General features: G+C 38.1%; 1 protein-coding gene across 5 annotated transcripts in view; it reads left to right on the top strand.

Annotated features, from left to right (window-relative positions):
• Positions 1-24,885, top strand: part of LOC129437097 (uncharacterized) — a 524,696-nt gene that overhangs the window by 474,043 nt on the left and 25,768 nt on the right. For 3 of the 5 annotated variants that reach the window (XR_012367448.1, XR_012367446.1, XR_012367447.1), the window contains 2 exons: positions 12,884-18,765; positions 19,192-19,224. The exons of 1 other annotated variant lie outside the window; for it this stretch is intronic. Coding sequence is in view for 1 of the 4 variants with exons in the window: in XM_073862487.1 (XP_073718588.1) it covers positions 19,233-19,271; positions 19,360-19,897 (577 nt within the window). In the remaining 3 variants the exon portion in view is untranslated. Of the gene's footprint in view, positions 1-12,883; positions 18,766-19,107; positions 19,272-19,359; positions 19,898-24,885 lie in introns of those variants that run through there. One more of the 5 variants, XM_073862487.1, reaches the window with a different exon arrangement.

Here is a 24,885-nt window from a genome sequence, read left to right as displayed (position 1 = left end):
AGAATATTGTGCAAGCTTTAAACGTCATTGTCATTGACGCAAAAAGCATTCTGGGAAACTTTGCTGTCAGAAGTCCACACAAGTCACCTCCTGAGTCCTGATGCAACCTTGTGTGTGTCTGTGTGTTGGGAGAAACATAACTGATGATTTGTGTGTGTGTGTGTGTGTGTGTGTGTGTGTGTGTGTTAGAGGGGGTGGGACAACCACATAGCTGATGATGATTGGCTTAATTTCCATCGTTAGCCAAAGCACTGACAGGCAGCCCAGTCATCACACAGCAATCACTCCGAACACGCCAGCGACAGGGCGATGCCAAGTACAATGAGCTCAAAGGTAGTGGTCGCAAATACAAAGTATAATAAGCACTACTTTTCCATTGTTGAGGTGAAAGGCAAGAATGTTTGTGTAATGTGCAACTTATGCCCAGGAAGAAAAAGTCTCTTCACATCTGTGGCAAGTAATTCTGATCTAATAAAGCACCTCACATCGTAACATGCTGCCACAAAATGAGTGGTTTCTCTTTAGTATCCAAATCTATTCATTTAACATTTCATTTTAAAGGGGATTCAAGTTATTTGAAATATATATTTTTTTAAGTAACGAAGTAGTTACTTTCCCTGGTAATTAGTTACTTTTATAATGATGTAACGCATTTACTTACTGTTAGAATCTAATTCTAAGCAGGTCTAGAGGTATGAGATTTTTGTTGAGTCTGTAGTAAAGAGACGAGGTCTGAGGTGAGCAGCAGAGAGTTCTGATATATATCACGGGCCATGAAAGACACAGACACCAAATGCCGTTCAATCATAGACCAAATTTTATTAGACATCCTTCACATTATATAGGGTACAGAAAGGAAATGTTAGTCACCTGTTTAGACGCTGGGTAATGTCTGGTACAATCTCGTGATCAACACATTGACGAATCCGTCGAGACAATAATCGTATGACTAATTTACTCTGCAAGCATGCACTTTTGGTAGACAACCTAGACAGCTTTATGCTTCACCTACGTGAGAGGAAGTGGTGCCTAGAACAGGGAAGTAGGGTCTGGAACATGTCCTTAACATGCCCTCCTTGACCCCAACCTGCAGCTAGAACTAGTCGATATGTCGAAATATCTCCCAAACATAGCAAATGCAAGATCAGGGGCCTATACCATGAAGCTGGTTTAGTTGGTTAGCCAGCTTTGTTTAGGATTAGTTTGTGCAAATCCTGGGTTTTGGGTACCATGAAAATAGCTTTTACCAACAAGGCCTGCACATTGGCTTGGTTTTGTCAACCTGAAACTAATCCTGTAACCCTGAGTTTGTTTAACCATTTTCATGGTACGGGCCCCAGCAGTCACTAAGAGGAATTTTGACTGAACAGGCCCGCAAATAAACAATATGTGTTAAACAATGTGTTAATGGGATAAAACCAGACATGCAGTCAGGGCTCGAGAGTGCGCCCAATTTGGTCGCACATGCGACCTATTTTCTCAATGGTGCGACTTAAAAATATATCAGGTCGCACTGGTGCGACCAGGAGTTAGAGGGAAAAAGCCATGGTCCAGATCTACATGTGTGTATGCTTAAAAATGCGTGTGCGCTCCAGTCAGAGAGAGAGAGAGAGAGGTGAGTAGCCTTGGTTCGTCAAATAAACAGAGTGGATGTAGCCGCGGATGATAAGAGAAGAGGAAAAGAACGATTGACAACTTTTTTGTTAAGATTAAGTTAATGCCTGATCCATCCGAAGATCATAACCAATGCTCTGACATCAACCTCCCGTCACATCAGTCCTGGTCCGAACCCGAAGACGAAATTAGGTAATGAGCCTCTTACAATCGAGTCAGAGCCAGAGCATAATTCTTTTGAAGAAAATTATTTGAACGTAACCCGAACAGCAATGTCGCGTGCCGTTCGCCCAATTTATAGAAAAAAGCCAGGAGTCAGGAGCGCTGTTTTCTTCATAATCTTACTTCCAAATCTAATCCTATAAACTTTTGGTGTTTGCTGTATCGCTATTACCGCCCTGCCAGACTGTCTTAAATAGAGAAATAAGTTAATTCCTTGATTTGCGTTGTTGATTCCTTTATAAATAATTCCCCCCAAGGCTTTAGTTTATGGCAAAAAGCATTAAAATAAATAGAACTTGATGATTATGCTTTCTTTGGTGAAAAAATAATAAAATAAATAAGCCTACATGAAATGTTTCACTTAAATATTAGCAAATAAACAAAACGGGCGGGTATTAAATAAATTGATGCTGTTGTCGGATAACGGGTCTAATGAGTGCTAATTTAATCGCGTGGATCGGGGTCCGAAATTAACACCCGCCAGGCGCCAAATGCGGGTAAATTTTCTGTTTGGCGACTAAATTCAAAAGGCTACCCGCCACACTGGCGGGTGATTTTCATACCAAAATATTAATGCAATATAATGTGTTTGCCAGTAGCTAATCTGGGAACGAGGTGAGCTAGCCACAGAACGTCTCTACGCTCCAAGTCTTGCACTAGAGACGGTCTGTTGCTAGCTAGTACTGCAGGTAACTTGCGGTCTGCAGTTATCTGCTGCATATCAGCTATCAAAATGCATCCTCGCCCTGCCCGTCGGGCTATCTTGACCTCATAGGGAGGAAAAAATATATTTAAATGCTTATGCATTCTTTCACAGATTTGGATGGGTAATAAAATGGTGTATGAAATTCAGGCATTGGGTATTTAAATTACGTTTAAGCGCGCGCCCGAGTTTTACTTTCACTTTCGCGCGAAAAGACGGGGTACAGGAAGCAATCCGTACTGATTTGTCATGGATTTGTTGGGCAAATAATCCAACTAGGCCTGGGGCTGTAACCGGATTACCGCCATACCGCGGTCACGTGACCCATGCCGTGGGTTGAGCTCCTCACCGTCATAACCGCAAAAAAAAAAAACTTGAAACATTGGCCTGCACTTGTGTGTATATATGGGGATGTTATACACGCAGCTTTTAAACAACCGCAGCTTGTTAACTGAACATTATTCGTTAAAGCCCCACTGTGTAGGATCTACTCCCATCTAGCGGTAAAATCTATATGACAACCAACTGATTATTACGCTCTAGCCCCCACCATTCGGAACGCGTTTTAACTAGTACGGTGGCCCTGTCATGTCAAGGTTAACATGGCTTCCAGTAGCTAAAGCTAAAGCAATGAAAAAATGAACAATTTGCAATCGTGTGATCCGTCAAAGCACACAGATTTATGTTAAACATGTAAAAAGTCTGATTGTCATGATATGTCCGCTTAAAATCACATACAAAAAACAACCATAAACGTAGCTTAGACACTCCTTTTTCATCCACGCAAGGAAAAATATCACAGGGGCTGTTACACTTGGTATTTAGATGTGTTTTCGTTGATCAGATCACAAGTGGACGAGAGAGACACATTACGTTTACACTTGGTGTTTAAATCCGTTTTTTTGTCCATTTTCGACTGCTTCTTTCAGATTACTGAGGAGATGGTCTGTGGACGAGACCCTCTCCTGTCATTTAATCATGAGCTGGAGTAATCACAGGTTTAGGACGCGAAACTAATATGTCAGAGTCCAATGCTTATGTTTTAAGTAAACGTTACATGTCCGTGTATATGTAAGAGCTTTCTCTGATATTGGTGAAATAAGATTGCACAACTTTCACACGCTTGTAAAATGAAACGAACGACGCGCAGATCAGTGGCGTTTTATATATGAAAAACATTTATCTCAGTACCTCAGATTACATAAATGGGCGGAGAGACGGCGTGTGGCGGTTCGAGCACACAAAACCACATGCGTGTTTACACTAACTGCATAACCATGCTATAGTTAGCCAAGGAACTATAAAACTTCAAGTTTACAACATAGACTGTATAGATGTAAACGAATATGCTGAATTACCTGTGGTGAAGATATAAAGTAACTTAGCAACTTCAGTGTCCATTGAGCCCCATCTTGGAAAACTAACTCCAATATTGAATTTGGTCTTGATGTTTTTCCTGTTGTGTTGTTGTTTAAAATCCCCGTTTCGCTTTCTTGGCGACTTGTTTTAATGTCCTCGAGAATATGTCTTCAACAGGCTTTCAAATCAAAGCATTAGATCGCAGGTAACACGGCCTGCGGCGGAAGGATTCAGTCTACGCAGGTCGCAGGCTGCATACGTCATCAACCCTGGTTTATTTAAATTAACTGAGCATTACATTCGCAAGTCATAAGCATATTACATCAATTTACAATTAACTAAGAATAATTGTCAGCAAGACGGACGCGGACTGCCCGGGCGCGCGCGAGACGGACGCGGACTGCCCGTGTCGTTTTGCGCACACACACGCGTCTCCGTGCAGCTCCAAGCTATACTCAAGCATGGACACATATGCAGTACAAGTGATTTCTCATACAAATGGTTATTTTACCAGACCGTCAGGGCAGCAATAATTTGCGTCATTTACAGGCCATTCATAAATTAAGGATAGAAAAGTGGCGAAATGTCTGTAGGCACGTAAGTGTGGACACGCACAATGCGTTATAATTTTAAACTGATAATATTAATTGTTCAAGTTGTTAAATGTTGAAATTGCTTGAAGAAATGTGGAAGGAAATAATATTCACTTTACATGTTCCTTAAGTAATTTGCACATGTTGTTTATTGAACATAAATAAGTCATGCATGTTATTTAACTCGTTGTCTTGCCAATAAACCGCAAAACCGCGGGAATTTGTTGATTACTGACCGCGGTAAGAAAAATCCAAACCGGCCCAGCCCAAACAACTTTGTCCTGTCAGTCATTACTATCCTCACGTAAGAAAATTAAATCTCTCGCAGCAAGCTTTAAAGTATAGATTGTACAGGCAGTGAAGAGAGTGACTCTTAAACCGACAGTAGCCCCTGTTTTTCTGACCGAAAAAATTATCCAATCTGTAACTGGATGATCTAAACTGTGGCTGCGTCAGAAACCGCATACTGTATAGTAGGTACTGAATTAGATGAAGTACCTACTTACTTGCCGTTAAAACAGTAGGTACTGTATAGTATGAATCCTGGTAGTATGAATGACATTCGGACGTACTACATCCGCCATGTTGCTACATCACGTGACATACGTCGTCATCACGTCATGTCATTCCAGCGCGAAACAACAGCCGCGTGCCTCTTCTTCTTCGTTGGATAACTCCTCGTCCGGGGCATCATGGGATAGCGAAGCGTCCATCTTATGCACACTGCAAAATCTAACCGGAAGTAGTAGGTCATCCGGGTACTTTTCGCATACTGTTTTTCGAATACTATGTATTCGGACATACTACTCGCCTCGCCTACTGCGTTTCGCGTACTATATAGTATGTAGTAGGCGGTTTCGGACGCAGCACACGAGTTTTGTGACCCACTAAACCACTTTTAAATGGTGAGTATATCTGGTGTTGGATGAGCAGGAAAAGTTGGTTACATGGAAATCCAGTCTTTTGTTTGTTAAAAAAACAGCATCAAAACAACAACAAGAATAGCAGATTAAACATTGTGGTTAGAGGACCTATTGGCTTTGTATTGGCAAAATTTGGCCTGTGGTAAAACTAATTGAATAAGCCTGTGCTATGCCCACAAAGTCAAGTGGCATTTTCTTATCTGTGACTTCAGTTAATATTTCAGATTCAGAATCTAAAGTTTATAGATATTTCACTTCGGTTAGAAGAAAAAATTGTACTGATGATTGATATGTACTGAAAATTGATGTGTGTTATTTGTGTTTTGATAGATGTTTTGTCTTAATATTCTACATTAAAAGTAATGTATTTTTTATTTGGGCTACTTTCGGGCTACCAAAAACTGAAGAGTGCCTGCCCGAAGGGCTACCAGCGATTTTGAAATTTTGCGAGCCCTGCCATGAATACAGCAAATTAAATTAATATACATGTGACAAAAAAAGGCTGTTTATTATTCTGGCCGGTAAGAAATATGCTTGGCTGGTGGATTTTTTCATCTACCAGTCCCCGTGGCAGGTGAGCCAAAAAGTTTATTTCGGACCCTGCGCGGATGGGAGTTATCAAACAGGACTGTGCATGACTCGTATAGGGAAAATGGAATGACATCCTGAAAATTATAAAATAGCCTACATGTTTATATTCTGTATTAAACCACCATGGGCACTAAACTTGCGGTGTTAAAGGGACAGTTCACCAAAAAGGACAATTCTGTCATCATTAACTCTCCCTCATTTTGGTACAAACCTGTATAAATTTCTTTGTTCTGATAAACACGAAGCAAGATATTTTAAGGAATGTTAATAAGCAAACCAAGCATGAGCCCCCTTCAAGTGAATGGGGCTTATGAATGGTTTGGTTACAAACATTCCTCAAAATATTTTCATTCATGTTCACCAGAACAAAGACATTTACACAGGTTTGTAACAACATGAGAGTGAGTAAATTATGACAGAATTTTCATTATTGGGTCAACTATAAATTCGATGCGGTCAAAAATTAAGGTGCACCAGTGCAACCAGTGCAAAAAGTTAGTCTAGAGCCCTGACGGTTGAAAGAAAAAGTATGTGAACCCTTTGGGCTTACTTGGATTTCTTCATAAATTGGTCATAAAATGTGTTCTGATCTTCATGTAAGTCACAACAATAGAGAAACACAGTCTGCTTAAACTTATACCGAACAAACATTATACGTTTTCATGTTTTTCTTGAACACAACATGTAAACATTCATAGTGCAGGGTGGAAAAAGTATGTGAACCTTTGGGTTTAATAACTGGTTGACCCTCCTTTGGCAGCAATAACCTAAACCAAACATTTCCTATAGTTGCAGATCAGACCTGCACAACGGTCAGGAGAAATTAAGGACGATTCCTCTTTACAAAAGTGTTTCAGTTCAGCAATATTCTTGGGATGTCTGGTGTGAATCGCTCTCTTGAGGTCATGCCACAGCATCTCAATAAAATTCTATATTTGTACTAGGGCTGTCACTTTTCGTTCGAAAATCGATCGCACAATCGATCGGACCAACCAAAAAACGTTTCGAAAACGAAAATAGGCAATCGATTTTAACCAAATATGTACACTATTAATTTTAAAAGAATTAAACAGTTAAAATATAGATGTAACAAAACTCACAAACAAGCAGAAAAAGAAAATAAAGAATCCCGAAAGTGCAGTAGGTGTGCGAAAGCTAGACCGAAAATACCCAGCAATTTTACGCACCTATAGTTTCACGCTTTCAATAGCTGCATCTAGTGTTTTGCAAAGAAAATGGAGGACAACGTCAATAAACCTGTGCAACACGAGACAGCGTCGAAATTGTGACTTTACAGGAGATGATGAGTTATGACAAGGAGCCACCCTTGCGAGCTGACAGCGACCCGCTTTTGTGATGGAAGATTGGCAGTACGAAATACGCAGCTGGCAACGAAGTACCCGAGTTTCCCATGGACATCAGTGCGGTCGGAGTGCGTCTTCTCAACAGATGGACATATAGTGAATGAAAAGCGCTCTGCTCTTGACCCCTAAAATGTTGATCGACTTGTTTTCCTGACCAATAATTTGTAATGGCCCTAGTCTTTTTGCGCATTTCATTATGCCTGCCTAGTGCCGCCTAAGTGTCGGTTACGTTTAATAAAAAAAATACACAGCATGTTCTCAACTTCAAGCAGTGGCGGCTCCAGAGATTTTCTGATGCAGGTGCTATGGGGATGCTCAACACTTAAGAGAAGGTGCTTTACATTTTGGGGCGTTTCATTAAGGAGGTCGCATCGGACCACCCTTTATACACGCGTACACGCCCGCATTAACTAGCCTATACTTGTTCCACGACTATGTAAAAGTATTTAACACAAGGGCTATAGAAACAACATACATAAGCCTGCCAATGTAAACCTCTGAAAATAATATTTCACAGATCTGTCACAGTCTAGCCCTGAATACAACGGAGCAGCAAACGCAGCAACAGACACTGTGCACACTTCGACTCAGATCACGAAATCACACAGCCAGTTACCAACACTAGTGATGAATCAGCATTGTTTCTATTGTTGGGGCATCATAGGGTGACCATACGTGCCATTCTTACCGGACCCGGACGCGTCCTGTCCAGGATTTCGGGTGCATCTTCTGGAAGTCGTATTTGTCTGCTGCATACGTCATAGAGGATTATTATTATTATTACAGAAAAGCAACCGTTACATTTTAAGGTTAGAATTAAACTACGATTGTATATCTTATGTTTTTAACTGAATGGCGTATGCGGTCAACGGGTGCGGCTTCCGGGGGACGCACCGGGGTCCTGGACAGGACGTGTCCGGGAGGGGTGACAAGTATGGGCACCCTATAGATGTAACAATGCAGAGACAAGATTTGTTCTTTAAACACCAAATTAATTCAATTTGTAATAGCCAACAGAGGGGAAAAATCAAGCACTTATCATAGACGTCTTCACAACAAAACAGCATCATTACTGATGTTGACGCAGTCAAGGGTCCTCATTCTCTCCGTATTTATAGCCAAAAGTGCCAGATTACTGGTCCTATAGTGTGTCCACTGCTGTTCCTCGGGTAGTTTTTGGTGTATCCATTTTGGTGTATTTTACTCGGCTAAATTTCTAAACTCGCTTTCAAAAACAAACTGCCGTGCGTTAAGGTCAAAAGTTCACCGAGCGCTGCACCCATTGGCCAAAGAAGATCACATGTTTTGGCGTCATGATATTTTAGCTAAATATGTTTTTAAATTATTATTTAACTCCCCTTTTTAACAATATGAAAACACTATTCAAACATGACATTAAAATATAAATATAAAAAATTACAGACATTTCTTGGGGGTGCTGGGCGGGTGCTATGGATATTATAGCCGGAGCTACAGCACCACCTAGCTCCTCCCTGGCGCCGCCACTGACTTCAAGTAAGTCTATTTAAAGTTTCATTTTTGAACAGTTGTTTGAAATGGATCGAATCATTATTTAAAATACATTTTGAATTGCCTAAATCATAAAAGCAGCCGGTTAAAGCCTGCAGTAATGTTTTTCATTTATGGCAGCAGTCCACTCTGCATATTTTTTTAGAGAATGTTGCACTACTGTTGCTGTTTTTTATTCTGCACGAAACTTAATGACAATGAATAAGAAATATTGCTGACTTGTGCGTTTCAGGCGCTCTCTTTACATTTGTCTGTTATTTGGCATTAAATGGAAACGTCTTTTTTAGACATGGAAAATCGATGTTACAATCGATTCAATGAACACTTATATATTAAAAATCGAAAATGATTTTTTTCACAAAAGTGACAGCCCTAATTTGTACCTACGAATGAAATTTAGAATGTGCCTAAGTACAAAAAAATCGGGATTTATCAAACGTGCGCACGTGGTTCGTACGCACATCAGCAGAGGTGGAAAAAGTACTAAAATATTGTACTCAAGTAAAAGTAAAGTTACTTTAATAATATTTTACTTAAGTAAAAGTAAAGTTACTTGTCTAAAAATCTACTCAAGTAAAAGTAAAAAGTAAGTCATTTTATCTTTACTCAGAGTAAAAGTTACTTTTTTACAGTGGGAAGAGGTGGAGGATTCTAGTATAGTTCAAAAACGACAAGGGAATATACATCTCAAACTAGTTGTTTTTAATTGTAGGAACATCTTTACAATTAAAGGGCAATAACAAAAAGTTAATAAAATAAAAAGCTTTTTAAAAGTAAGAAACATTTATGGAATTGTTTAATGATTTTTACATGTGAGTTATGCACTTTTGAAGGTGGTCAGCAGCTTGTAAATACAATCACTATAGTAAGGTTGTAATTAATGTATTGCTGGTAAAATACATTATTTTATTAAACTATATGGGGCGGTTTCCCAGACAGGGATTAGCTTAATCCAGGACTAGGCCATAGTTTAATTAAGAAATATAACTAGTTTTAACAAACATGTGTTACTAAAAACATTACCTGTGTGCATTTTGAGGCAAAACAAAGGGCACTGATGTGCAAGTTGTTTTCAGTTTGGACAGCTCTTAAAAATGTTTTAGTCTAGGACTAATCTAATCCCTGTACAGGAAACCGCCCCTAAATCTAGTTTAAATGAGCATATAATGAGATGAGTGCCATGTCTATATACATTTGACATGTTTATTATCTTCTTACTTCCCTGACCTGGGGATCTGATGACCTTTATTCTTCTCTCTCTCTCTCTCGCGCTCTCTCTCTCTCGCTCTCTCTCTCTCTCTCTCTCTCGCTCTCTCTCTCGCTCTCTCTCGCTCTCTCTCGCTCTGCAATGTCTAATGACCTGCGCATTCTCGAGGACGTTTTGAAGTTGTGTTTGACTTGCGTCGTGCAATTTCGTACTTAAGAGCATGAATCCTACCTTTCATAGAAATGAAACCTCGCTTCGCGTCAGTGGAAAGTGGTCGTCTTTATCACCTTGCTTTTTAAAATATTTTTTTACTCAGTAACGGATATGATTTAAAATGTAGCGAAGTACAATACTTTAAATAAAACATACTTAAGTAAAAGTAAAAGTACTGATTTTAAAAACTACTCAAAAAAGTAAAAATACACAAGAAAACTACTCAATTACAGTAATGTGAGTAAATGTAATTCGTTACTTTCCACCTCTGAACATCAGTAAGTAATCCTTGATGATAAATCCCACTTGTTCTTAAGCACCATGCTCGTGCACGTTCATAGTCATTTGCATTCCGAAACGCCTCGAATAAACCATATATGGTGACAACACCTCCCGTTATAAGTCACATGGTTGTGCTTTTTCCCTCATCGCAATAATGGCAAAGAGAGCGAAAAAGAGAAACTTTACAGACGCAGAAATTGAGTTACTGGTGGATGAGGTTAAATCCTAATAACACATCCTGTTTGGTTCACTTAGTATGGGAGGAATGACTAACAAAAGAAAACAAATCTGCATGGGAACATGTTACCAGTGAGTTTAATTCCGTTGGGTATGAGAACACTTTTAGAAATAAAAAAGTCGTTTGACATTAAATGATCAGCCAAAAAAAAAAAAAAACACGTCACAGCACACCGACGTGAAACGAGTGCAACTGGAGGAGGACAGACAACTTTCCACCTTGGACAGCAGCATATATAACCAGCATCATTGGCGCGATCTTTGAAAACGCGCTACCGGTGGAATGGATTATTTGCCAAGTCTTCCAATAACGCAAAATAAGCCATTGCACTGTGTCAACCATTTGACAAAGACTTCATTAATACAAATCACATGTGCTTTCACAGATACAGATACATATCACAAATAAATCATTATACTTATTTACTGTTACCATACTAACATTAATCATTTTTAACACCTGCTTGAGGATAATAAATAGACACTTCTTTATACTCACTGGAACAGGGTCCTGTGTAGTATCGCTATTCTACCACTAGATGCTCTGCTTATGCATACTCCGAGGTGTGCGTATATTTACACACATTTCTAAGTATAAGTGCAATTTGATAAATTCCACACTTTGCATAAAACTGTTCCTACGCACACTTTACGCACACTTCTGTGCATACGCACGCTTGATAAATGAGGCCCCAGGACTCTGACTGGGCCACTCCAGAAGGCGTATTTTCTTCTGTTGAAGTCTTTTGTTGTTGATTTACTTCTATGCTTTGGGTCGTTGTCCTGTTGCATCGTCCATCCTCTTTTAAGCCTCAGTTGGCGGACAGATGGTCTTAAGTTTTCCTGCAAAATGTCTTGATAAACTTTGGAATTCATTTTTTCATCGATGACAGTAATCCGTCCAGGGCCTGAGGCAGCAAAGCAGCCCCAAACCATGATGGCCCCTCCACCATATTTCACAGTTGGCATTAGGTTTTGATGTTGGTGTGCTGTACCTTTTGTTCTCCAAACATAGCGTTGTGTGTTCTTTCCAAACAACTCAATTTTGGTTTCATCTGTCCACAGAATGTTTTGCCAGTAGGGCTGTGGAACATCCAGGTGCTCTTTTGCAAACTTCAAACATGCTGCAATGTTTTTTTTTGGACAGCAGTGGCTTCCTCCGTGGTGTCCTCCCATGAAGTCCATTCTTTTTTTTATGTTTTCCTTATTGTAGATTTGTCAACAAAAATGTTAGCATGTGCCAGAGATTTCTGTAAGTCTTTAGCTGACACTCTAGGATTCTTCTTCACCTCATTGAGTATTCTGCGCTGTGCTCTTGCAGTCATCTTTAAAGGACGGCCATGCCTAGGGAGTGTAGCAACAGTGCTGAACTTTCTCCATTTGTAGACAATCTGTCTTACCGTGGACACATGGACATCAAGGCTTTTAGATATACTTTTGTAGCCTTTCCAGCTTTATGTAAGTCAACAATTCTTGATCGTAGGCCTTCTGAGAGCTCTTTTGTGCGAAGCATGGTTCACATCAGACAATGCTTCTTCAGAACAGCAAACTCAAAACTGGTGTGTGTTTTTATTGGACAGGGCAGCTTTAATCAACACATCCAATCTCAAGCAGACTGTGTTTCTCTATAGTTTTGACTTACATGAAGATCAGAACACATTTTATGACCAATTTATGAAGAAATCCAAGTAAGCCCAAAGGGTTCACATACTTTTTCCTTCAACTGTATGTTATTTAGGCTTATTAGTTGCCTTTTAAACTCGTGTTTATATTGCTTTAACCCCTTCACAGTTCACGTCACAGGCGGTTCCCACTGCACATGTCGGGGTCAGAAAAGTCATTACTTTATATATTGTTATTATTTTAATAAAATATAAAAAAAATTGCTGCATATGTTTACAAATTTTGGTTTATTTGATGTGCAATGACCCAGCTGTAATAACAGGACTGACACCTTTCTTCTGTCTATATGTGTGAATCTAGAGGGGAAAAAAACAGGATTTCACTTCTTCATTCACAATTTAATTGTTTCGTGTTTCTTTCAGATGTGAAGAGTGATTCATGTTTGGATATAGAAATAACTTCCTCAACATCAAAAGAGCGACTGACAGCACAAACTCTTTCCTGCATCACCTGGGGAAAGACATTAAGCTCACAGAGACATTTAGAGAGACATGAGAGAAAACACACAGAACAGAAACTCTTCACCAGATCTGAGATCAGCTTTACTACCTTACAAGAGAAGAAACTTCATTCAGAAGACCACAAAGAGAAGAAGAAGAAGCAGTTTCAATGTGAGCAGTGTGGGAGGATTTTTGTCTCTTCCTCTAAACTAAATATTCACATGAGGACACACAGCGGTGAAAAGCCTTTCAACTGCACTGAATGTGGAAAATACTTCAGAACCAAAGACAATCTTAAAGTTCATCAAAGAGTTCATACTGGAGAAAAACCTTACGAGTGTCCTCACTGTGAGAAGAGATTTAGTGCTAAACGTGTTCTGAAGACACATGTGCTTTTACACACCAATGAGAGACCGTATCAGTGCAGTGAATGTGACAAAACCTTTACGGATTCAGGTTCATTAAAAAAACACCAGAATATTCACTTTAAAGAGAAACTCTATCAGTGTTCACACTGTGATAAACGTTTTTCTCATAACTATAAGCTGATGGTCCATCTAAGAGTTCATACAGGAGAAAAACCTTACGAGTGTCCTCACTGTGAGAAGAGATTTAGCTCTAAACGTGTTCTGAAGACACATGTGCTTTTACACACCAATGAGAGACCGTATCAGTGCAGTGAATGTGACAAAACCTTTAGGGATTCAAGTTCATTAAAAAAGCACCAGACTATTCACTTTAAAGAGAAACTCTATCAGTGTTCACACTGTGATAAATGTTTCTGTAATAAATATTATCTGATGGTCCATCAGAGAGTTCACACTGGAGAGAAACCTTATCACTCTATTGTCTGTGGGAAGAGTTTTAGTCTAAAGCATACCTTACTAAGTCACAAGAGAATTCATACAGGTGAAAAACCTTTCAAATGCTCTCAGTGTGACAAGACGTTTACTTATTCGTCTAACTTAAAAGCCCATCAGAGAGTTCATACTGGAGAGAAACCTCATCACTGTAGTCTCTGTGGGAAGAGTTTCAGTCAACAGACTTCATTACTAAAGCACCAGAGAATTCATACAGGTGAAAAACCTTTCAAATGCTCTCAGTGTGACAAGACGTTTACTTATTCGTCTAACTTAAAAGCCCATCAGAGAATTCATACTGGAGAGAAACCTCATCACTGTAGTGTCTGTGGAAAGAGCTTCTCTAGGTCAACTCAATTGAGAGATCATCAAACAGTTCATACTGGAGAGAAACTTCATCACTGTAGTGTCTGTGGAAAGAGCTTCTCTAGGTCAACTCAATTAAGAGTTCATCAAATAGTTCATACTAGAGAGAAACTTCATCACTGTAGTCTCTGTGGAAAGAGCTTTTCTAGGTCATCTCAATTAAGATTTCATCAAAGTGTTCATACTGGAGATAAACCTTATCACTGTAGTGTCTGTGGGAAGAGTTTTACTGCAAAGGGTACCTTACTATGTCACAAGAGAATTCATACAGGTGAAAAACCTTTCAAATGCTCTCAGTGTGACAAGACGTTTGCTTATTCAGGTCACTTCAAAGCCCATCAGAGAGTTCATACTGGAGAGAAACCTTATTACTGTGTCTGTGGGAAGAGCTTCTCTAATTCATCTCAATTAAGAGATCATCAAACAGTTCATACTGGAGAGAAACCTTATCACTGTAGTGTCTGTGGGAAGAGTTTTAGTAACCAGTCAAACTTAATAAATCACAAGAGAATTCATACAGGTGAAAAACCTTACAAATGCTCTCAGTGTGACAAGGCGTTTGCTTCTTCAAGTCACTTCAAAGCCCATCAGAGAGTTCACGCTGGACAGAACCTTTAACTCTTTCCCTGCCAGCATTAAAAAAAAAAGTTTCCAGCCAGCGCCAGCATTTTTTTAAGATTTTCACCAAAGTTTAATGTCTTCCAGAAAACATACAATATATCAAATAAAGAAATAGACCCTCTGCTTTCAATTAAAAAAAGACGTTTCATCCTACCTTCATTGGTTCTCTTTTATCACCTGTCAAATATGGGTAGGTTTCTTGAAAAACACCAAGGACTTTTGATGGAGATCCGATTCAGAACAATCCTCAAAAACATACACGGACATACAGCTGTTTGCACTAGGGCAATACTTCTGAGTTGTATAAATTGCGGCAGAGCACCACCTGGTGGATAATAGGGGTATTTTGGAAAGCAGGAATTACTTGTCATTGGCAGGGAAGCGTTTTTTTTTTCACTACAGCAGTGGTGGAAAACCGGAACGTGGATAATAGACTGAAGATACAAGCATCTAAATTGCTAACAAATCGTCAGTGTCATTGCTCGAGGCAGAAGTTGAACATTTCTCAACTTTTCAAGCAGCAATGCGTGTGTCAGCCCATCAGATCGCCTTATGCAAATAACCTAGGCAGAGCCAGCCAATTACGTTCATGGAAGACTGGATCATGTGTTGCGGCCACTGTGATTGGCTGTTGGCCACGCTTCAGACAAGCCTTCCGTCAAGCGTTAACACTTTCACCCCGTGTGAATGACAGTTAGGCTGTAACTTGTATGAATGCAGGTAAAGGCGGCAATGTGATAAACATTGCATCTACTTTGACGTAGGACCTATGATGTCATATGACAGTGTAGTAGTTGTGTCCCATTACTTAGGGGAATATTTTTAACCCTTCCCCTTTTCACACCGTTTTAAGAGACAAGGCTAATGGGCGGCAGTAGCTCAGTGGTTCATGTAGGTTGTCTACAAATCAGAAGGTTGGTGGTTCAATCCCCGGCTCCACCTAACCAAGTGTCGAGGTGTCCTTGAGCAAGACGCCTAACCCCAGCTGCTTCCAACGAGCTGGATGGCGCCTTGCATGGCTGACACCGCTGTCGGTGTATGAATGTGTGAGTGAATGTGAGGTAAATTGTAAAGCGCTTTGGGTGGCCATTGGTCTATGAAAGCGCTATGAATGCAGTCCATTTACCATTTAAGAGACAAGGCTAAGGGTTAAGGCGTATAAAATAGAATTGGGCCTAATAATCTATGGGGGGTTATCCGTGTATGGCGGTTAAAATGTACAAATAATAAACATCCGAACGACAGCTAATCAAATGCACCTAGCAGCGTGTTTTTGTTTAGGATAAGATTATAAAGGAGCATGTGACGCTCCATTCTATGCTGGTGAGTGATCTCAGCTTCAGAGTGGATATTTTAAAAGCTCCCTGATCTCTACATTTCTCATTGTGATTGTTAATGTGCATTTAAAAACCCTGTTTTGAGGAGCTAAACAATATATTTTGTTGCAATGACGCGCAGGCATTTTTGTTTATTATAAGCTCATATGAGCATGTGACACGATATACTTTTATGCTGCTGAATGATCTCTGCTTCAGCGCAAATACTGACGAGCTAACTTGCATGATATCGGCTTCAGTCATGTTTGCTGTCATTCCTCATGAATATTGATCTGCATGTAAATCTCTTGTTTTAAAGAGCTGAATCAGAACTTAATTGTTGTGATGATGACACGCGCGTCCTCACTACAAGACGTCCATAACGGCTTTGTTTTTGTGTCTTTTCACACTGAGATTTTTCCCGGGTATCTTACGGCAATGTTAAGGGGTCTTCTTTCCAAGAACGATCCCAGAAGATCTACGGGACATGTTTGCATTCACACAGAAGCTTGTCTGCCAATTGTATGGGTATTTTCTGTGACCAGAGTGCTGTGTGAATGTATTTGTGTGGTTTATTTTCAGGCAGCAAGCCAACATACTGTATCTTTATACAATAGTGTTGTTTTTCATATTTTATTGACACATTTATCATTTTTGTATCACATTTATCTCTTTTATAAACTCTTTTGTAATGTGTCAAACTCGTTTATTTTATGTTGTGTGCTATGTGATTTTAAGAATTGGTTTCAAAGTCTTAATGTCATGGGACCATAATGTCATTAATTGTCCATTAACTTGGCTTGGATAGAAACACACTGAGAAAGAAAGTGTTCAGATTATTCAGTATATTCTTTGTTCATTTTTAGAATGATTACGTCTCCTGCCTTCTGCTATAGGCCTATATGCAAGCATGTCACACTTTCACTGCACAGACACCATATATTGTATAAAAGGTTTCTTTCTACTTTATTATTAGTATTTTAATGACAATCACAGTTAAATGTAATGTTGTAAAAATAACAAAGTCATTGTACAGCTACAGTATACAGATGAAAATAAAGGCTTTAAACTTCAACCACTTTCATTTGCACATTCAAGAAAGAATAATTTAAAATAATTTCTTCATATTCTTTTATTTTAGGGGAAAAGGGAAACAGTAGAATTCATAATCTTAAAACATGAGTAATATGAAAAATAGAAAATAACAACCTACCAGGACAATAGAAAAGAAACTGTTTTGCTACGGTATGATAGCCATGTATTTGTAGGCAATCAATCTGCTTTACTGAATGTTTGTTTTTTATAAGGGAGAATAAGTAAACCTGACTATAAATGTAGGTCCTATAAATAAAACTCCTGACTATAAAATGCAAGTTTTACATTTAAGGGCAGGGTATTTGCTTTTGAAAAACTTTACTAGCACTGAAATCATGATCCCACTCTCCATTTAAATCGCCATCCAAAGTCACACTTCCACTATGGAGCTAGAATTAAATTATAGACAAGTGTAATTTAATAAAACTGAATATTTCCGTATTTGTAAAGATATTTACAAATTCAGTTTTTCAAGATAAATAAAAAGATGTATACAACCAAATTCAGTATTCTAAAATGCAACACGCAGAAAGTCAGATAATTCAGAAACAGATCAGAGGTCACACTTCCAGTTTCCACAGGGAAAAGTAGAGGATCTAGGGCTGTTTCTCAATTCCAAGAATGGAAAGAACAGACTTGCGTTCTCGTGGAGATCGGTCTTGCCAGGCGACCTTGGAAGAGCGAACTTAGAAGGTCACGAGAACACAGAACGCACTTGTGAGAACTGAGATCTGTGCGATCTTCCTGTTGGTCACCTGACCTCCGCAGATTCAACATTGCAACGTTTATAAAGTGACACACATACCATTATCTGCATTATTACATGCATTCCTGGCACACACACAACGTTCCCGTGTGGTTACCATTTGGTTATTTTTGGAAACCAAATAACAACATTCTGGTAACGTTCTCTGTAGGTTATATTTATGTTTAATTTATAACCTAGAGAGAAAGCCCTGCTGAAAAAAACAATAAAACCATTATGGGAATTTTATTGGTTGTAATGGAATATGGCCCAAAACACACAGTGTATTGGTTTTACGAGTAACCGCTCATGGTTCCTATCGGTATTTTAATGGAAACCATTGGAATTTTTGTAATGGTTTTGTTGTTTTTTTTTCAGCAGGGCATTCCCTGCAGGTTCTTTTTGTGTTTCATTTTATAACCTACTGTTCACTACTGCTGCTATATCCATTGGATTTTTTGAGGAAATTAAGTGAAAACCTCTTTAAATCCATGTATTCCTTCATAGAGCGCCAGTCTGATGTGCGCGCTCCACTGCTGCAGCACGCGCTTCTCTCTGCTACGCTCCTCCAGAACGCGCTTGCGAACTCACGTCACTCACGGTCGTTTACTTTTACCTCAGAGACAAACATTATTTTACAGATTTCTTTACTTTCTTTCGTCATTTAGTAACTTAAATATCAGAGAACAAATATTTTAGTGGTTTTCGATCGATTTTAAAGTCTATATGAAGACAGGGTGTTAGAAGCGTTTGATTGGTGTAAAAACAAGAGATAACGTTAGCTAGGCGGCTACTGCTCTGGTAAGATCCGTTAATGTGAATGAAATGTTTTATTTGTCATTTCTTTTTACATCAAAGACTACATTATTTAGCAAATCATTTGATCTCTTTCTTCTTTTTGTAGCGTTGACTTAAATGTGTGAATAAAATAGTTTGTGATGATTTGTTTTGCTAAATCTATTGTAAAGCAGCGAGCGTCTTCTGTCTCCAGTACAGCAGGAGGCGCTGCAGCTCTTTAGTCCACAGATAAACTCTCTAAAGAAAGAAAGAGCGCGCGTGTTATTTTTTTGTGTGTATCCTCGGTGTTTTCTCTCTTGCGTGTTTCATTGAGTATAAACAGAGTCTTGTCTCTGTGTGTTTTAGTGTTGAGAACTTGAAAATGTGCTGTGCTGTAAATGAGTAGGAACTGATCTGTCCATGCTGGATATATTGATGATTTCATCACAGAAATCTCTCAGCTGAAGAAAGAGGTGGCGTTACTGGAGACAATGCTGAGGTTAAGAGGAGATTTAGCAATGAATCGAGAGGTTTGTACAGCTTAAACATCATTTACCTGAATCAGACAAATGATCAAATCATTTCTAATCTTACTGTCTGTGTATGTTGTGTTGTCAGGATGTGGATTGTTGTGAATCTTCAGTGTATGTGACTGATGATGGGAGTCTGGATTCAGTGTGGATGAGCAGAGATCAGAGCCGCACACCACAGACACTGCTGGACTCTAAACTCTCTGAAGAGAAATCCAGACACACACAGGACTCCGATCTCAGTCTGACTTTACTCTGTTATACTGAGTCAAAGCCCACAGACACTCAGGGCACTACAGTGTGTGACAGTAAACAGAGCTTACAGGAGGATCAAACCTCCACAGAGTCTCTTGATTCTGTCTGTAACGCTGGAGAACAGCAGCAGATCCTGCAGACCAAACTGAAGATGTGTTCAGTTAAACTCATCGACTGCATGAACCTCGTGATGAAGATTAAAACTGAACCCACAGAAATCAAAACTGAGCCCACAGAAATCAAAACTGAGCCCACAGAAATCAAAACTGAGCCCACAGAAATCAAAACTGAACCCACAGAAATCAAAACTGAACCCACAGAAATCAAAACTGAACCCACAGAAGAGGACGATGCTGATTTTATTCCATCAGGTATGTCTCCTTAATTGTTGTGTTTTAAATTTTTTAACTGTGATGTGAGCACATGTTTTGGGTTTTCAGTCACAAACTCACAAATTAAATTAATGGACCAAAAAGACCAAAAAGTGTAAGTACTAGAGATGCTCCAATCAGCATTTTTGGGGCCGATTACCGATCACCAAGATCATGATCTGCCGATCACAGAACGGCAGTGGAATGGGAATCTTTGTTTTATCTATAATCTAGCAGAGTTTACACCATTTGTAGAAATGATTGTTTTAATAGAGTCAAATAAATAAGCACAACGAATATTTCTTCTTGCAAAGAGAAATGTAATATGCCTTTAAAAAGGTTTATATCTGTTAAAAGTAATGAAAATAAAACACTTCACAGTCTTTAGTGTATGAATTAAATGTACACGAATTCGTATAAAGTAAAACAGTTCTTCCCTGATGAGCAGAGAGTAATTTTATTGAGAGATGAATTAAGATACTGTAGCTTTAAGACGTGAGAGAGTCGTTCTTTTCACGTGCACTGATGACAGGCTGCTGTGTATGCGTGCGGCGGGTGTCCGCAAACAAGAGCAGCTGTGAGGAAAATGGAAGTTTAAACCTTCAAAACTTTAAAACGAATGCAAGTAATAAACTTTCGGCATGAGGATGCAATTGTCCGCGATAGATATGTGTTGTATACGCTCTTTGAAAGGGATGTGAAGACGCATCGCGCTGAGGCCCGGAGCGCGTCCTCATAGAAAATACGCATATCTCTGTAAAGGCAGAGAGAGAAATCCAAATCTGCACGTCACACATGAGCAACGGGTTACAAAATGCTCGCACTGTGTAAAATGGTATCTAATTGGAGCAACCCTAGTAAGTACTAAAATGTGTAAGGATTTTAGGATGTCTTTAATACTTATTGAGCAACAGGCATGTGGGCTTAAAGGGTTAGTTCACCCCAAAATGATAATTTGATCATAAATCACTTACTCCTGTGTCGTCCTTAACCCCCAAGTGCTCCAATTGTCTTCAGAACACATTTTTAGATATTTTTTATTAAATTCGGGAGGCTTCTGTCTGTCTCATTGGATTTGTTTGTTTCACGATCCTTTCCTTAGAAAATAAGAAAGGACATCGGCATAAAGGTCCATCAGTCGTTCAATAATAATATTGTGAAGTGACGAGAACACTTTTGTAGAGAAACCAAAACAAACAATTTTTAAAGAATAATTAGTTCTCCTCCCTGGTTGTTCATGAGCAGACTACGACAGGACTATGACTTTGAGTATACTTACTTTGCTTTAATAAATCAATGTATGTAACATAACAGACATTAATGCACAGATAAGATGTGTTATGAATGCCTGAAAAGCAATCTATGCAGCTTGACTAAGAATTGAAACTCACAGAGTCACGGAAAATGGATTCATCAAATCCTTTCACAGTAAAAACGTAGCTTTACATGAATTAAACGGACATGAATGAATGCTTGTGGGAAATAAAAATGCTATATTAATTTTTTTTATTTTTTATGCTTATTAGTAGCCTTTTAAACTCACTTTCATCTTGCTGTTCACTTGCGGGATGAAGGCTGAAGTACAGGAACCACATTCAGCTAACTTTTAAGATGTACCTTAAGTTATATTAACATTAACCAGATAAATTTTGCTAAAAAACATCTAAATAAATGTCTGTGGACATTTATTAAATATTTATTACCTCTGCGAGCTATAGCAAGTTTGATAAAGTTGATGTATGAGTTGATGCATAGATAAACAGCCATTTCATAAACTATAACAAAATATGAATTATTCTGACAAAATACAAGTTTAGAAATTCAATGATATATATGCTATTTGGTTTGTTACTTTCCTGACAATGTATTATTTCAGTGATATTAGTCATTAATATTATTCTTCACTCTTTCGCTCTTCTATTTATTACTAGAGCCCGACCGATAAGCATTTTTTGGGCCAATACAGATATTAGGGAGTGAAAAAGATCAATAACAAAATATCGTCCGGTATTCATTGTGTATATTATAGTACAGTACGCATATACTACAGTATATATACTACAGTTCTGTACATAGAATACAATATATACATTATATATGCTATATAAAATTTTTTTTGCAATGATCACTCACAAATGTGGTGATAGATATATCTGCCACATACTCATATCTCCGATAAAATCGGCAAACCGCTAAATTGGTCAGGCTCTGTTTATTACTTTGTATGCAAAAAGGGAGTGATTGTTATTATTATAAGGGTTTGTTCAGTTGACCAGTATTGTTGTAATAGTTATGCCTGTAGCGAAGCGTCAAAATGCCGTCGACGTCACATTTTTTTTTCGTCGATTTTTCGACACAGCTCGCCACACGCACATGTGAGACCAAAACATTTAATTTAAGGCCAAAAAAAAATAATGATCAAATTCGTCTAATCTTTCATAACTATCCGCTAGCTGCCCGTCCCATAAGCAGGCTGTCAAAAAACAGTGTCTCTGTTGGCAGCCTGAGCTCTGAGATCTGCTCACAAAAACTATTGGTTTCACCAACCACTCAAAATAAAGTTTTCCAACCAATCTCCGACCGGGGACGGCTGTTGTTAGGTAGAAAAAGCCAGTGTCAAACCTCACAACAGTCACACCATGTCGGTGATTGGAATTTCTTTAAAATGATGTAAGTGAAGTCGTACCTTGCTAATACTACATGATTTCAGCATATATAGGCTGGAAGTGTGTGTATAGTAATTTTTTTGTGGACTGAATAAAGTCTACGATTGGCATTTTTTTTTAAAAACAAAACCCAGCACTGTGTTTTAATTATTTGATTGTTAATTGGACTGGATTGCACATTGATCTTGAAAGCATGACGTGCATATCCGATAGCGCAGGTGCACAGGCAAACGACTTCATGTTCGCGTCTTTTTGGCTTAAATGAACAAATGCTCATATGCAAAAAAATTTGATTTTTTTGTGTTTTTTTATAGTAAACATTTGGTTACTGTACGTCTTAAACGAATAAACATTGTATTGCATTCGGTTTTATAATAAGCATAATCTGTCTCTGTCATTAAAGTTAATTAAATATCAAAATAAGAAAACGTTTTTATTATCGTAAATAAAGATTAATCCACATTTACTTTAAATTTTTTTGCCAAACATCCTTTGTGTTGAGCTCTGCTATTTGAAATAAGTTAAAGGTTTATCATAAAGTTTAGATTTCCTGATCTTTTGCTTAATTAAAGGGATAGTTCACACAAAATTAAAATTCTGAAAAATGTTGTTCTAAACCTGTACGAATTTCTTTTTTCTGATGAACACAAAATAAGATATTTTGATAAATGATGGTAAGCACGCAGCTGATTGTAACCATTGACTTCCATAGTAGGAATAAAAACAACATGATGGAATTTAATAGATATACCATTAATTGTTTGCTTAACATCGTTTATCAAAATATCTTATTTTGTGTTTATCAAAATAAAATAAACTTATACAGGTTTAGAACATACGAGTGAGTAAATGATGACAGAATTTTCAATTTTGTATCCCTTCAACAGAAATACAGCAGAATTTTTTTTAATTCACCTTTATTATGTTTACATTTTATAATGCATTCATTCATGCTTTCTTGATACATAGTTACACATCGTTTTCTTTCATGGACTATGGACCCCCTAAAGTAGCTTTGGCCACCCCCTGGCGTGAAATCACTGATACAACCTTTAAAATATATAATTAAGAATGTTTTTGGCATTTATTTGAGATACATTATGGTTTTTATTAATCAAGCAACAGAAACTAATCGTTAGATTAATCATCCAATTATTCGTTAGATTAGTCGACTAATCAGAAAAATAGTCACCCGATTAATCGTTTAATAAATGGTGATTTACCCCAGCTCTAGTAATCGTGTCAAAAGTAGTATAACAGTAAAGAAAAATTAGTTCAGCGATCGGTAATCGGGCACATAAACATCCAAAAAAAAATCATTATCGGTCGATCTCTACTGAACACTATCTGAGCACTTGGGGGTTTAGAATGACACAGGGAAAAGTGATTATTTGAGGTGAACTATCCCTTTAAAAATACTTAATCTTATTCTAGAAGTGTCATCATATAATGCAACAAGGATTGTGAAAATCGTAATTTGTACAAATTAAAAATATTCCTCTGTTTGACAACTCCTACAAAAATGTGGATTACTCAAAAATAATCATGCATAATTTGGGGTGGGAATCAGGGGGGGATTCAGAATCGATTCTTAGGGTCCCGATTCAATTCAGAATTGATTCTTGACGTACTAATTTGCATATCTGTGAGGTCATTACGTTTCATTTGCTCTCAAAGCCAGGTTAATGTTTGCACTTTTGCTACTAGTCTCTGAACTGTCATATACTGTATTTTAATTTAACTAAGGGATAAATAATGCCATTCTTATAGACCATTTCAAAAGATGTAAACAACACTGGCCCAGAAGTACTTCCTGTTTCAGTTTTTTAACACTAGATAAAAATTGGGATAAAATAAACCAACGGAACATATAAACCTGAATTAACTGAAGTTAAACAAACATGTTAAAAGGTAATGATATATGTGAAATAAAAAAAAAACTGTCACAAACTGTAACAGGTAGCATTTCTGGACCAGTAATGTTTACATCATTTGAAATGGTCTATATACATATGAAGAGTTTCGTTGCAAAACGAGATAACTCCGTTTTTTTTATTTTTCAGAAATGTCGTTTTTTGGTTGTGCATTCCAATTAATATCAATTCAACTGCAGTTGGTTTGTTTTGATTTAAACCTTCGTAACTTAAAAAATACAGCTAAGTAGCACCATAAAACAAAATAATAACATGATAAAATAATAATAAACATGTTTTGACTAAAATGTTAAAAACTGAGTTATCACATTTTGCAACGAAACTCTTCATATATGTCCTGATTCTGTTGTACGACATTAAAACCAGTAAAAATAGTAATCAAACGTGA

Source organism: Misgurnus anguillicaudatus, chromosome 24, assembly GCF_027580225.2.
Source record: "Misgurnus anguillicaudatus chromosome 24, ASM2758022v2, whole genome shotgun sequence".
NCBI classification, from domain to species: domain Eukaryota; kingdom Metazoa; phylum Chordata; class Actinopteri; order Cypriniformes; family Cobitidae; genus Misgurnus; species Misgurnus anguillicaudatus.
Note: the sequence above shows the minus strand (reverse complement) of the source record. Positions and strands in the feature narration are given on the sequence as shown.